Genomic DNA, 14,607 nt, shown 5'->3' on the forward strand with positions numbered 1-14,607 from the left:
ACACACAGAGACAGAGGCAACAAGCAAGCAAATATAAATGTCCTTTGTATAAACAGGTTTCACTATTAGAGCTGACATGTTATGATGTCAGATATCACGGTGGCATCAAAATGTATATTTAGTGTACGTCAATGATATCGTTACATCATCTAATGCTCTTCATATACATATATATATATATATATATATATATATATATATATATATATATATATATATATATATATATATATATATATATATATATATATATATATATATATATATATATATATATATATATATATATATATATATATATATATATATATATATATATATATATACATATATATATATATATATATATACTTTATATATATATATATATACAAATATATATATACTTTATATATATATATACAAATATATATATACTTTATATATATATTTGTATATATATATATATAAAGTTTGTTAGAATTATTGTAAGTTGGAACGACTGTCATTTAGCTTTGGCATGAGAACGGAAGTATGGTGGTATGTGGAGGTCATGGTTTGGTAGGAATGGCTTGATTATCAGTTGACGTCGAGATATACTTCTCGCACCTAAGTATAAAAATATAAAACTTAGTATGTTAAGCTAAAAAGGTGACAGATTAACAGATTAGTAAATAAAATAAGATATGGTGCTATTGGATTCTGTGGCGTGCCCTAGTTATTGTCATACAGGATGTGAGATGACGCTTAGCTGTGGTATGACGTTTACATCATGTAACCGCACATGCTATCCAAACACTTCCTATACAGACAATAGTTTAAAGTGAGGGGATTTTCCAAGTGTCGAGCGAGATAAACTGTTTACGATACAAATGCCAAAAATTATTAACCAGAAGGTATGAGACAAGCACACGCTTATGATATGGGCTGTGCTTCGCGCTGAACAACCGTTTCTAAATGAATGACCCATCATCAAATTCGTCAACAACAAAGTATTTGATGAATATTATTGGGATGATTATAAAATACCATTTAGTAAGTTAATGCTATCTCTTCATCAGTCCGAGTCACTGCAATTATAGAGCTAATTGAAGGATTTTTTGAGAATGGTTACAAACTTATTCGGTACATTGAAACTGCTAGCTATTCAATCATGTCACAAAAATAAATCTAATACCATAAAAAGATTATTCTTTATAGCCATGTGGCAAAGTTTATAAACATTTGCTAAAAACAGAATCTGCATGCAACAAAATTGTCAATATAAACACTTAACTGGCCTAAGCAGGAAAAAATCTATTGAGGATAGTTTTCTGTAGCAGTCAATGAAACCAAGCTTTTAGTAACCTAGACAGTAATACAACTTCTCGCCGCTCCAGGATTACTTGTCTGCTAAAATTATTGAAGCCGTAATCCACCACGAGTGTTGCTCATACACTCTTTTTGAAGCTACCAAAATATTAAAAAAATTATTCTTTACTTATGCCAACAGAGCAGTATACAAATTTTTTTTAAAGATTATTTAAGAGTACACACAAAGAGTTCAAAAACACTTTTAACTTAATAAATATATAGTTATACAAAATATATTGTTTCAACATTATGCAGTAAATAAAAATAATGAATTAAATAATTACAACACAATAAGTAAAATATGATAGTACAAACATAAAAAATAGACAGGTAGCTGTAGCAGAAAGATTCAAAACATACCTCCAACACCTTTACAACTGAATAAATATGCACAATGCTTTTATTTCATCAAAACCACTGTTCTGGTGCAAACAAGTGGATAAAACATTTCTTCTTGAACTCTCTACAGTAGGCTGCTTAAACCAAAAACTTTTTTATTGGTGAAAATTTTTGATTTATTTCCTTTTAGTCTTTAGCACCATAAATATTAATATGAACACCTGATTCATCAGTTGGTGAATCATACTTTAGCTGACTCATTCTTATTGCTTGCTCAAAAACACAAATCAATTGTTTGAGCTCTACACTACATTGTTTATAGAAGAGCGAGAACTAGTGAGCTGAACTCCTGATACTGAGCTATTTGGATTTTGGTATTTGAAAAGTAGTGTTAATCTTATTGGAGACATGCAAGAAACCATATACATAGTAAGCTTTAGAGTACATGAATAAATTATAATATTTTAGATCATTCAAATGTTGCATAGGACTGCCAAATGTAGGATGGTTTGAGCTATGAGAAGACAACTACAGACAAGGTGTGCAAAGCCACTGGTTTGCACATGATATTTGCATATTGCACATTCCTGATGTTAAAAACGAACTTTCATAGAATTCTTTTAGGTGTAATCTGAAGTTATCAGTACTTTCTTTCATTCGCTATTATTGTCAATGTTAGAGGTGTTCTGACTGCCTAGATGTTTCAAGATTAAGATCAACCAAACTTGATCGGTGTTAAAACTCTCAGATTTAAACAAAAGTGCAATTATTAACTCTAAAATTGTACTATGATAAATAGGCTGAGGAAATAGAGAAGAGTAATGCTGTGACTTCAACGCAGTACCTGATATCAATAATCAAAAATACAGACAGCTGCCTCTACTAGTGAAATCATTTTGGCACACATTGTTTTTCCGAGTATTTTAACTGTGATTATATTTTAACAATTCGCGTCTAGAAAAATCCAAGCACTCAGATCATCTCAAACAAAAATGTTTTTTTTGAATGATAAAAATATCGATTCTTTCTAATAGAATCTACTAAAAGTTTGTGCATATTCATCGTTAAACTGTTGAGTAGGCTGAGAACAAATTGGCACCGAAAAAGAAACTAAAATGTATTCTGAACAAACTAACAAATAACATCTATGTTCAGCTTGACTCATTAACAGCTTCAGCAGGAATGTCTGAAAAACAATGGTAGCATTCTAAGTTACAGACGGAATATATAAATATTAGTGACATCTAGAGCAATCTACTAAGGCAGTCGAACTTTTGACTTTTTGTTGGCTTTTCAAGCTCAAATAGAGTAATGCACATAACACTCTCATCTTAGATCTTTAAACAATGCACTGTATACTATTATGTAACTTCCTTATATCAAATATGCATTTTATTTGGCTTATACTTTGCAACTGGAGTGCAACTTCTCATCTCACAAGCTGTCAGGTTATACAATAGTGTCATCAGACAAATGGTTGAAAATGAGGATTCGCAAGCAGAATTCAAAGCAAGTTTAGCTGAAATCTTCAAAGTAATTTTTTAAATAAAATAAATGCTTCCTCTTTGAAGAGACCATTTTTAGTTTGCTCCAAATGTGAAGGGTAATGTGGAGTAGCAGCAAAATTTGTGGTATGCCAGTCGTGTATTTAATGAGAATTTTAGAAGCGAAGCCATAGACTACAATACAACACTGTGCAAACAGTTGCCAACTTTTTTATCCAGATGTCTTCAGTATGTGTTTGCTTAAATTGTATAACACAATTTATTTTCAAATATACACTTCTAGAAATGCTACACCTATAGAAAACGTTTTTTGAGAAATGGTTGTTAAAGTAATTGATGACTCTGCGCAGTAGTGCGTTTGAAGTGACAAGATAAAATGGCTCTGAAGTGTTGGTTACATAAGCAGACTACAAAGAGCACCAAAATACCGCATGTCAATATTGAAAAGGTATGCATGAGTTCGTCTGCCTTGGGTCAATGACATGATTTCAACATCTATGTTGAGGTCATGACAAAGCATTTTTCAAGTATTTGTCACAAGTTTCTGAGAAGCATTTTTATATGAATTGGAAACAAACTGATATTGAGTAATGTTTTTAGGATTAAAAAGTTCTATACTGACAGAGGTAACCTAGTTTGGTGCAAAAAGTTTTAATGTTATTTAAAAGGTTGATTGCAGTCTGATACTGCGTGAATAAGACACATTTCAAGTTTTTTTTGGTCAGGAAGTTGTGCAGGCTTTAGAATGATGTAGCCAAAGAGCAGTCGTGGTTGGGTACACTCCCGATCACCGCATATAAACCTTATCCAGTAAAACCACTAAACTACTAATTTTAAGTCAGTGCCTGAAGCACTGAACCATATCTGGTTCAAGTTTCTAGTATTCTGACAAAAATTATATGTAGTATTAAACCTTTTTTTACTAAAACAGACCATTTAAGCCCTCAGAGCTGTAAATAACTAAAATATATGACAAATAAAAAGCAGTCAAAAGTATTATGTTATATGAAGAATTAACTCACAGAAAGTATGGCTGAAGATGTAGTTAGAAAACACAGAGAACAGTTTGACTACTGCAACAACCAGAGCAGTTTTCATCTGTAACTGAAAGTGTGTTGGCAAACCAAAAACATTTATCTACTATAATAGTCTGTTTTGTTTGTCACCTGGCATAACTTTAATTTGCTTCAGCTGCATAAACCTAGGATGATTAATTTGTTTTCAATTATAGAGCCCTAGAAATTTATCAAATACCACAAATAGTCCTCATGTGACTTCAACAACTGACCTGCTGATCACAAGACAGTCTAACTACTGAACCATGACCGCTCTAAGTTTTCAGTATTTTGACAAAATATATACAGGTATATTTTTAATAGTTTGTGCTAGACACAGCCCATTGAAGAACCCAGAGCTGATTGTTAAATTAAATAATAAATCAAAAAATTTGCCAGAATTACTAAAAAAAACTTACTCAAAGGTTAGGTAAAGTCATAGTTTAAAAATCTAAAAAACGCAGAGGCAATAATGTTTATTGCAACAAACAACAGTATTCCTCTCTAAATGAGTCTTTTTTGGCCAAACTTATAAAAACTGTATTTTAACTACTAAAAATTCCCCTGTCATACAGCCCACGACCAAAGTGATATGGAAAAAGAAAGGGTACTGCCGGTTGAGAAATGCAATATTAGCAGCCGAATGGCACTGCAGTGCAATAGGAGAAATGCATTGTTAGCTGCAATGGTAGCTGCAATGTACTGAGTGTTATTATGTACAACATACAGCAATAATGAAAGGAAAATATTATATGTTTATATCTCTTCCCTGCAATAGAAGAAGTGCTATATTAGAAGTAAAATGGCAAGCTGCTGTGTAATATACACAGGCTGGGAGGGTGGGAGGGCTGTATATCATTGGTCATAGCAACCAATATCAAGAAGTTGTGATATTTATCTAGATTTCTGTATTTATATCTAAGAAAATATGTTGAAATTAAAAATCTAAACAGATTTTAGCTGGTTGCCATAGAAATAGATGTATATCTATAAAAAAATGTAGGCCTATTACTTAATTTTGCAGATATTAAAAACGGCTTTGCAGTACCACAATATTGGTCACAGTCCCGGTATCATCGACAAAATCTTTAGAAAAATAATAGCAGTAACATATTACACACCATCGGTCACTATATACTTTGATCTTTTAAATTTGAATGATTATTCTTATAATTAAATCTTATAATAATCTTATAACATCGAATAATTATTCTTACTATTAAATACTGTAATAATCTTATAAGAATCATTAAAAAAACATCATCGTAATTTCCTTTACTTTCACTGCTTTGGACACTAGTTGGAATAGCCAAGTACTCAATATAAGTGTCCAAAATGTCAGAGTCCGGTAGAATCGACAAAAAAGAAACGATTAATTCTCAGTACTTCTATGTTAATTACAGAAACCTTCGGCAATTGGACAATGCCATTGACTGGTGAAATGTGCACGTTATTTTTGTGTGAAATGTGTAGGACTTAATGGTTCTACTCTCTGTCGCACGGCCTTATCAGCATTTTGTTGGCAGGTCTTAATTTTGATTAAAAAAGGTTTGTCAAGTTTTAATAGCAATTTTAGGCCAAATTAATCTGTCTATTTATGTATAATCTGATCAGATGGGTTAGTTGTAGGATATTGCGTCAACTTTTCAAAGACTTGGTAACATATTTAAATAGGTTTATATGTGTTTTGTATCATTATTATACATAAATGACTCTATACAAAAATAGTTAAGTTTTTTGATGGGATTTTGGTACAAGGGTTTGGTAACGACTGTTGACGGATAATTCTTTGGGAGTTATGTACACATATGCATTTATCATAAAGCTCCCAAACAATCACTTTGGTCCAGTTTGTTCGTGGAACTATAGTTGGTATCGACTAATGTAGAACATTGTTTTAATCTATTGCAGCAGTATAAACTGAAAATAATAGATTTGTTTTAAATATACAGTTATAGAAATTTATCAAAAAGAGCTGAACCTCTTTGATCCGTGGTTTCCTGCTACAAACTATGGGTCAAAGATCAAAGGTTGAAAACAAACATTTAAACTCTGAGAGCTCTTTCAACAGTTTCTCATAGAAATTTAATTATTTGATCAGTATTTGGCTAAATTACTTTGCAGCCTTTATTATTTATTGAAAGTACAAGATAAAATATACTTTTAAGTTATTTGAGTAGAATGGATAACATGGACCTTATAAACGACACCATAAAATTTTAATTCCACCTAAAGTTTGATTAAATAAATTTACCTTAAAAATTCACAGAAAGAAAATACACATTCAAGCAATAGGCTGTTATTATGGTAGACCAGTTTGAACTACATAAAAGAAATACAAAGAGTTTCCTTGATGATTTTGAATCAGTTAATCAATTAAATTAAAATTAAAAACATATTTTATTCAAAACAATGAATATGATTTTTAGACTGCGTTTGCTACAAACAAGTCAACGCCTACCTAAATCAACGAGTTTGACACTTTTGAAAATCACCTATAACATGTATGTAGATAACTGAAGCTATTTCATTATTAGAGTTGAGTTGAAGATTTTACTAGGACTGTTCTAATCGTTTTTGATTAAATATGGTGTTTAATATTCTTTAGTAAATTTTAAATAGATAATCGGTAAACTAGAAAATAGCCTAATTATTTAATCAAAAGTCATATCAAACAAAGGAAACACAATTCTTAACAAAATCTTCTTTATAAATCAATTGCTAGAAATAGTACTTCACTAATTGTAAACTGACACTCTATCATCTGCCACCAGCACTCATTTAATCGCTCTCTAGTGGTTCCTAACAACGGTGCAGGTAGCTAGTCTCTAGGCTTTATCGGAACACCTTATGATCACTCATAAAGCACTAGACTACCAGCATACTAGTGTGTGCGTGTGTGTGCGTGCGCGTGTGCGTGCGTGTGTATGTGTGCGTGTGTGTGCGTGCGTGTGTATGTGCGTCCGCGTGCGTGTGCGTGCGTGTGCGTGTGTGCGTGTGCGTGTGCGTCCGCGTGCGTGTGTGTGTGCGTGTGCGCGTGTGCGCGTGTGTGTGTGTGCGTGCGTATGTGTGCGTGTGTGTGTGCGTGCGTGTGTGTGCGTGCGTGTGTGTGCGTGTGTGTGTGTGCGCGTGTATATGTGTTAATTCTCAATGTGTCACGCTAGTCAGTAATTATCACGGAATATGATAGAATATAAAGTATAATATTTTGGTATCTCTATATTGTATAATATTCATATTTTTTGAAAGGTTTTGCTAAACTTCAAAAATATTATGGTCTCACACATATAAAGACTGAGAACAGTTTTGCTCTAATTAAATTAATTTTCTTTGTAAACAATAACTATTAATCTTTTTGCTGTTTACGTGCACTGACAAATTTTCTTAAAAAAGACAATTGTAGAAAGTATGTACACATATCCTTAATTGTTTACCCTAAATATTGATGAGTACAAGCAGTGAGGAGGACAGTCCAAAAAGAAGACGGGAACAACTCAGGGCATTATTATCTGGACTGCTCTGAAATTTCTCATTTAGTTGTTATATTAACAAATATTTGTATTCTTACAAAGCATTCGTCACACTCAAGGAACTTATGATATCACTGCAAGATCAATGAACAGTGTTAGAGGAAAAATTTTTCCTAAGAATAATTTTATTCATGAGCAGAAAACCTTTACTAGAAATGTTGTATACAGCTAGGTTTAGTAAATACCATTCCATTTAGCTATTGCTCATCATTAAATTAAAGAATGCAAATCGATCATTATCTCTTTCAATTCAAACATGCACAAGTTAGGAAAAAAAAGCTCATATTGAAAATATCAGGTCAAGCAAATTACAAGTATAAAAATGAAAAAAAGTGAACTTGCAAAAAATTAAACATTATGGAAAGATAAACACAGGAAAAGAAAAACTGGAAAAAATTATCACGTAGAAATGTAAACATGCCAGTGCTTAGCTTTGTTAATAGGTGATATACAACCAACACGAGCTGTCTATTACCAGGGTTGAAAAGCGATGACTAAACAACAAATACACAGAAGCAAAATTTTCACTTGTTCCGCTAGTTTAGCAGCTCAGCTAAAATGAATTTAACGCTTTAGATAACATATTTAGAATATAAATTGCATAGAACTGTAGCAAACAGATAGCAAAGTAAATTAGAAATATGCATCTGTTGCACAAATATTAAGCAGTTTCAAAACTGCCACATAGAGAATCTATCAGACTTTTTGATTTCTAAGATTTCAATTTTTGATTTTACAGCAGCGGCTTTATTCAGTTTGAAGAGATATATGTTAGTGCAGTAGATAAAATTAAGGCTAACCAGAAACCCAAAATCCTATTATTTTGTAACATTGATCTCAACTCTTATTTTACAAATGGCTGATATAGCGGTTACTATTATACTAATATTACTATAGGCTTTACTTTCATCAATCATCAAGTTAGTCAAGAATTCAGCTCACCAACCATAAAACTAGCACTATACTATGTATGGTAATCCAACCATCAGTATTCCGCTGCCACATTTACCAAATCTCTGGGATCTGCTGAAAGTGACATAGCTACAATAGAATGCTACGTTGAAGAACTTTCATAGCAAATATTAGGGTGGAATAGTTTTTCTGGAGCAGTTGGCATCAATAGTTAACAATTGTGTCTGCATTTTGCAATATGTTTGCATATTGATCTTTGGTGCAGCTTTGACTTTTATCAAAACATTTACGGGTGCTATTTTATTTATATACATGTACAAGTACATGTACTTACAAAACTCAGATCAACATGTAAGCTTGTTTGTTACCATTGCACTGAAGATAATTTGAGTGTTCCATAAAATATTGCCACATGTGAGATTCAAATTCTTGACATCTAACTTACAATATTGACAGCCTAGCAACTGCGCCAATCTAGTAACCTCTTCAGTTGACAGAATGATCTTTACTATAACAAGAACAGCGTTCAGTGAAATCAGAAAATTCTTGCGCAAAGAAAGAGTTTTGAGAGCAAACTGCCAGACCATCACTCATTATCTACAGCTTATATAATGTGAGAAAAAGCAAACTTCAAGCAATGCCAGGCTTTATTGGCAGTATTGAAACTTCTGCTTTTTATGCTATAAATTCCCAACGATCTATTGGATTAGAAACTCAAATTGTGCTGCCACATGCATTAATTCAATTGCCTTGAAAAAACCCATTGAAAATGAAACATCCCTTTACTGGTAAAAGACTGTAGAGCCTTGAAAGTTTAAGGTTTATAACACAGTAGAATGCAAAACTTATAGAGAATTAACCTTACAATTTAATTAATTTTTAAAATCGACAACAAAATAATTTGTGAGGTGCTTCATGGTTGAAGAGTTTTAGCTATAATAGACATCAGGCTTTTTAAGCATGGCATACATTCAAAAATATCAGAAATTTGCATTGTATTGGCATAGGTGTTTTAAGAGGACATGCTAGACATTATCACATCTACCACTGACTATCTTCTGAGCCTTTGAAGAGAAAAAAGTTTGAAAATACATCAAGTCAATCAGATTCTTTCAAAACCCTCAAAGCTGACCAATACACTTAGCTCCAGTTATTCTAGTACCTACTTTTTTGATTGCTAGTAGCCTCTCACATGATGTGTTGGCACCATTCATGGTCGTATATATGCCCAGATCTGATCTGCATAACAAAATACCTTACACAATCAGTACAAACTTGAGCCAACACCAAAATAGCTTTCAGTTATTCTATAATCAATTAATGTTTTGATTGGACGGAGCAGGCTAGAAAAAATGTGTGTTTAACCATTAAGCCTGCTGCAATTTACAGACCATAAATATTATTGCGGAATAACATTTCTGAATGATAGCAAACTGTTGCTGAATATGACCATGTCAGTTCAGGTAACTTTACTTACTCTATCCACTTTGCACCATCAGAAGGCTCACCATGAACAGCACAGAAAACCACACGATATACAAAGATTCACAACACGCTGTGGGGATAGTAACAGCTTATTTTATTACTACCACTGTACTCGGCGTTGTCTTAAATACAGTAACCATTTTTGCTATCATACTCGGGAGGAACATACGAAAGGAAGTCCATATACAGCTCGTTAACCTTGCCATAGCTGATTTGCTAATGGCATTGTTTTATACAACTACAATGATGACAGACAACATATTTTTCATCTCCTTCCAAGGAAGTGTTGGTCTTTGCTCTGTTATGCTGTTTATTTCACTCTCGAGTGCTCGAGCTAGTCTACTATGCAATGCTGCCATAAGCCTCGAGCGCCTTGTTCTAGTCTATTTTCCTTTTCGAATGGCAGCCTATGGAAAAGTAAAAAAGTTCTTTGTAGCTTTATTGATCTGGCTTTGGGCAGCTCTTCCAGAAATAGTCACAGCGGAGAACAGTACTCTGATATATCATAAAAGTGGTTGGACACTTTGTGAAACAGGACCTATTGTGTTACGAGACTATTATAAATGGATAACAATGGCCAAATCTTTACTGCCTTTCACTATTATAATCATATCATACTCTCTTATCTTCATAAGGCTGTGCATAAGGAAAAGGAGCAAGATAGTCACAGAAAGTTTAGCAAGTACCGACTCCGATGCTATTAACAAGGTAAGCATTTTCTTTAGCAGGTGATCAGGCAGGTATAACATCAAGTAGTGCAGAAGGTACTCACGCATGTGCTTCAGTGTGTTCAGCTACATGTATTTGTATAAATATTTTTTGTCATTGAAAATCTATATTTTTTATCTCATTGCTGAATGGAACTTTTATTGTTTGCATGAAAAACATGTAAATATGACTTTTGTTTTAAGTAATTCTATGAATTTAATTATATTGGTATCATGCATAAAACGAAAAAGTAAATAGTTTTTTTAGAAATTTTTTTTGAATAACTTACTGCAGGCCTAAGCCATACATTGCTATATCCTTGTGTCTTTTACTGTCTATTAATGGTATTTTTAATATTGGGAACAACCATGTTATTTGAAAATATGAAGTGATTTGACTAACTATGAAATAGAACTAACTGTATATGCAAAGAGGAAGTTATATATTAGCTGCTGAGTTCACCGATGTAGCATACTTTCAGTTGATAAAACCTGTGCAGTCACCTACGGGTTAACTGTGGGTCAGCAAACCTCGTAGACCGAGTATGATGACTGCTTAGCCTACTGCGAGCAGAGGCTGTGTGTGTTAGTTGAGAGCATTTTTGTACAAACAATGGCTCTATGATCTTGGCTGGACTTGTCTGAGTTCAGTGACTAAGGAACCTCAGCGACTGGAGACATGCCCAGTTGCAGAGAGCATTGTCAGGTTGTATGTCATTCCTGTCACCAACAGCAGCCTATTTTAGAAATTGAGCACCGGCTGTGTGCGGGTCAGAAGTTCTAAACAACTAGGCCCAGGCTGCTTGTTGGTCACATATTGTAAATCCTTTTGCTATAAATGGGGTAAGCAGTTGCCAAGCTGTTTTAACAAAACTCTACAAAGAAGTACTTTCTAGAGTGGTTGAGATTGGAAAAAGAAAAAAGGAAATATATTCTAACTAGGCAACTCAATGTTTTCTACTGTTTCTGTTTTAGTTGCAGTTGATGCTCGGAGTAAATGCACTGTTGACGCTGTTGGCGTGGCTACCTCAAGGTCTTTATTTTGTAATACTCTCAAATTCTGACATTCGGTGGAAAGAGAATGATAAAAGTTTATTTATTACAGATGCCATCATGTCAGGTGTCATTGGTACCAATGCATACACGACACCGATTGTATTTTTTATCTTCAACAAATATTTTAGGGTAAGTGTTTATTTTTGTGGTATAGATTGTTACGAATTGTTAAAATGCAATAGGAAGGAGTTACTGAACGAAAGAAAAAGTTGTTTGATAATGCAAGCATCAAATTATTAGAGTAGCCTGTCCTGTCCGTATCTGTCACTGATTATCTCTGTCAGGGACTAAGTAAGGCAGTAGCTAACTCTGTCAGCGACTAACGCTGTCAGCAGCTAATCCTGTCAGCGACTAACGCTGTCAGCAGCTAACACTGTCAGTGGCTAGCTCTGTAGGTGGATAAATCTATCAGTAGTTAACTCTCATGGACTAACTTTGTCAGTGATTAACTTTGTCATTGACTAACTCCATCAGTGGCAAGTATATTTGCTGGCCTACCACAAGCAATCAATTTATCATTAAATCATTTACTTTCTCTGAAGGTAGAACAGAAAAAAAGATCAGCCAAAATTTCATCGTCCGTACATAACTAGATTACAGCTACGAATAGCGTTCTTTTGCTCAGATATTTTGCCTGAAGACAATTTAATTCTCTACCACATAAGCATTTTCTAAATACGATACAACCGTCCTTGAAAGTTACATTAGTTCTGCATAGACAAGTCTTATAACGCTGAGATGGACAAATTGTAATATCCTTCCTATCGTTTGTGTACCAATTATACAAGATAGTGTACATGTAACTAAGGAAACAAAAGCATTAGACAGTGATGCAATGAACCAACACAAACTGCTGCAACAATGTTTCAACAAGGCAATGTACATGTAAAGATTGATTGAAAATGGCTTAAGAATATGTTTAAAAATAGTGGGTCAGATAACGTGTTATAAATTATAGGCAATGATAAACATTACAGGGTTATGCCAGAATAATTTACTAAAAAGTATTAGTTGCAACATCAAACAATGCGCAGTTGAACCAGTGTCGACACAATGCATCACGCAAACATTTATGTTAATTAAATCACCAGAAGAGTCATCAAGATGCATGGATCATTAAGTAACATTTGCCGGAGATTGAATGTAGTCTCAACACTATGTGATCTACGAGATCTACACCAGATAGCTCAAAGCCAATGCTTATAAAAGCTGAGATGACAGCTGAAGCATAATTCAAGTTTAGAGTGTGTGATAGAAACCTATATCACTATTGAGCATGTGCACTATAGGTTTCACTATAGGTTTTCATTCACTATAGGTTTTTACACCTTAAGATAACTGAAAATTCCCAGTTTTTATTCTACCATTTTTTTCATAAAAACTTAAAGCAAGGACAAACTCAATCGTTTTACGAGATCTTGAAAACAGATGATAGTAAAAATAGCCTTTTATTGATATAACCTAGGTCTAATGAGATATGAATATTTATTGCTGCAATGTGTACATGAGGTAAGACAGGTGTAAAATATACATGCGCCTAATAAAGTTTTTGTCTAGTGATAATCACATCTAGCAATAAATATATTCTAGCCAAAAGTGTTGTATTTAGTAACGCAAATATCTACATTTACACTTCTACTGATATAAAAAATTCTGAGGCACTTGTCTCCTATGCATAATGTCCTTTGATATAAGTTTATAGATACGTATTACTCAGGTAGTCATAAACATGCTCTTTAATCTCTATAAATTACATGAATAGTTATAGAGATGTCTGTAGCTGAAAGCATTTCCAAGTTGAAGCCATACCAACTTTTCTGGAAATTTGGACATGAACACTACTCATACATGTATATGTTTTGTGAAATGCTAGTTTGTTGAAAATAATGTTTGGGCTGTAAGCTGTAAGACAGGAAGAGGGAATTGTGTAAAATAACAGTTGCTGTTTTAGTTCCGAATATATGTTTTTGTTGCTTAATTTTGGTGATACTGTTAGTGATACTATTTGTTAAAATGGTTGTGGTAGAAGTAATGCTCCTAGTTGTGATACTGCTAGTGACAGAAGTTGTGGTACTGGCTGAAGTGCAGGTAGTAAAACTAGTTGTAATAATGTAATAGTACCAATGATTATACTAGCTTGGGAGTAGCTAATGATACAGTTTGTGACACTGGCGTAATAGCATAGATTGAAAATAGGCTAGTCATTCTTTAGAGCTTACGCTACAAAAATGACACAACTCCCTTAAACTAAGGAGAACTCTCTGTGTTATATCACTTTTTTATGTGTTTCTGTGTAGATGGATGTCAAGCTACTTATCCGAAGGCTCTCGTGCTGTCAGTCTGGTGTCCGCTCCAATAGCATTGTTGAAAGTACATGTACCACTAAGATGCCAGATACCAAGGTAAAAGATTCTGAAGCAAGCAAAACAAGTCATGAGTAACTGGAGCTATCGGAGTCAGGTGCCATGGCTACAAGCAAAACTTTTCTATTCTTTGTTGGATATAAGAACTAGAGTTATTGCTCTGAAAATACTTTTACAGCTTTAGAACAGTGTTGCGATTACAATGCAATACTTTTTTCAACAAACTAATTTCGATTTATTTTATTGATTTCATTACACTGTGATAAGCTTATAAATACTTCCTAAGCGGAACATGATAGCAGCATGATGCACTATCTACTTAA

General features: G+C 33.4%; 1 protein-coding gene across 1 annotated transcript; it reads left to right on the forward strand.

The window, feature by feature from the left end:
• The first annotated feature begins 10,404 nt into the window (after nucleotides 1-10,404).
• LOC137400968 (pyroglutamylated RF-amide peptide receptor-like) lies at nucleotides 10,405-14,362 on the forward strand. Its single transcript, XM_068087306.1, has 3 exons — nucleotides 10,405-10,866; nucleotides 11,841-12,050; nucleotides 14,219-14,362. Exons 1-3 carry the CDS (start codon nucleotides 10,405-10,407, stop codon nucleotides 14,360-14,362), a joined length of 816 nt encoding a protein of 271 aa, XP_067943407.1.
• Nucleotides 14,363-14,607: the final 245 nt, after the last annotated feature.

Source organism: Watersipora subatra, chromosome 7, assembly GCF_963576615.1.
Source record: "Watersipora subatra chromosome 7, tzWatSuba1.1, whole genome shotgun sequence".
Lineage (NCBI taxonomy): Eukaryota > Metazoa > Bryozoa > Gymnolaemata > Cheilostomatida > Watersiporidae > Watersipora > Watersipora subatra.

Coding starts and splice junctions, on each gene's coding strand:
- LOC137400968 (XM_068087306.1), top strand. CDS start 10,405: ATGACAGACAACATATTTTTCATCTCCTTCCAAGGAAGTGTTGGTCTT. Junction 10,867..11,840: donor ACTCCGATGCTATTAACAAG/GTAAGCATTTTC, acceptor TTTCTGTTTTAG/TTGCAGTTGATGCTCGGAGT. Junction 12,051..14,218: donor TCTTCAACAAATATTTTAGG/GTAAGTGTTTAT, acceptor GTTTCTGTGTAG/ATGGATGTCAAGCTACTTAT.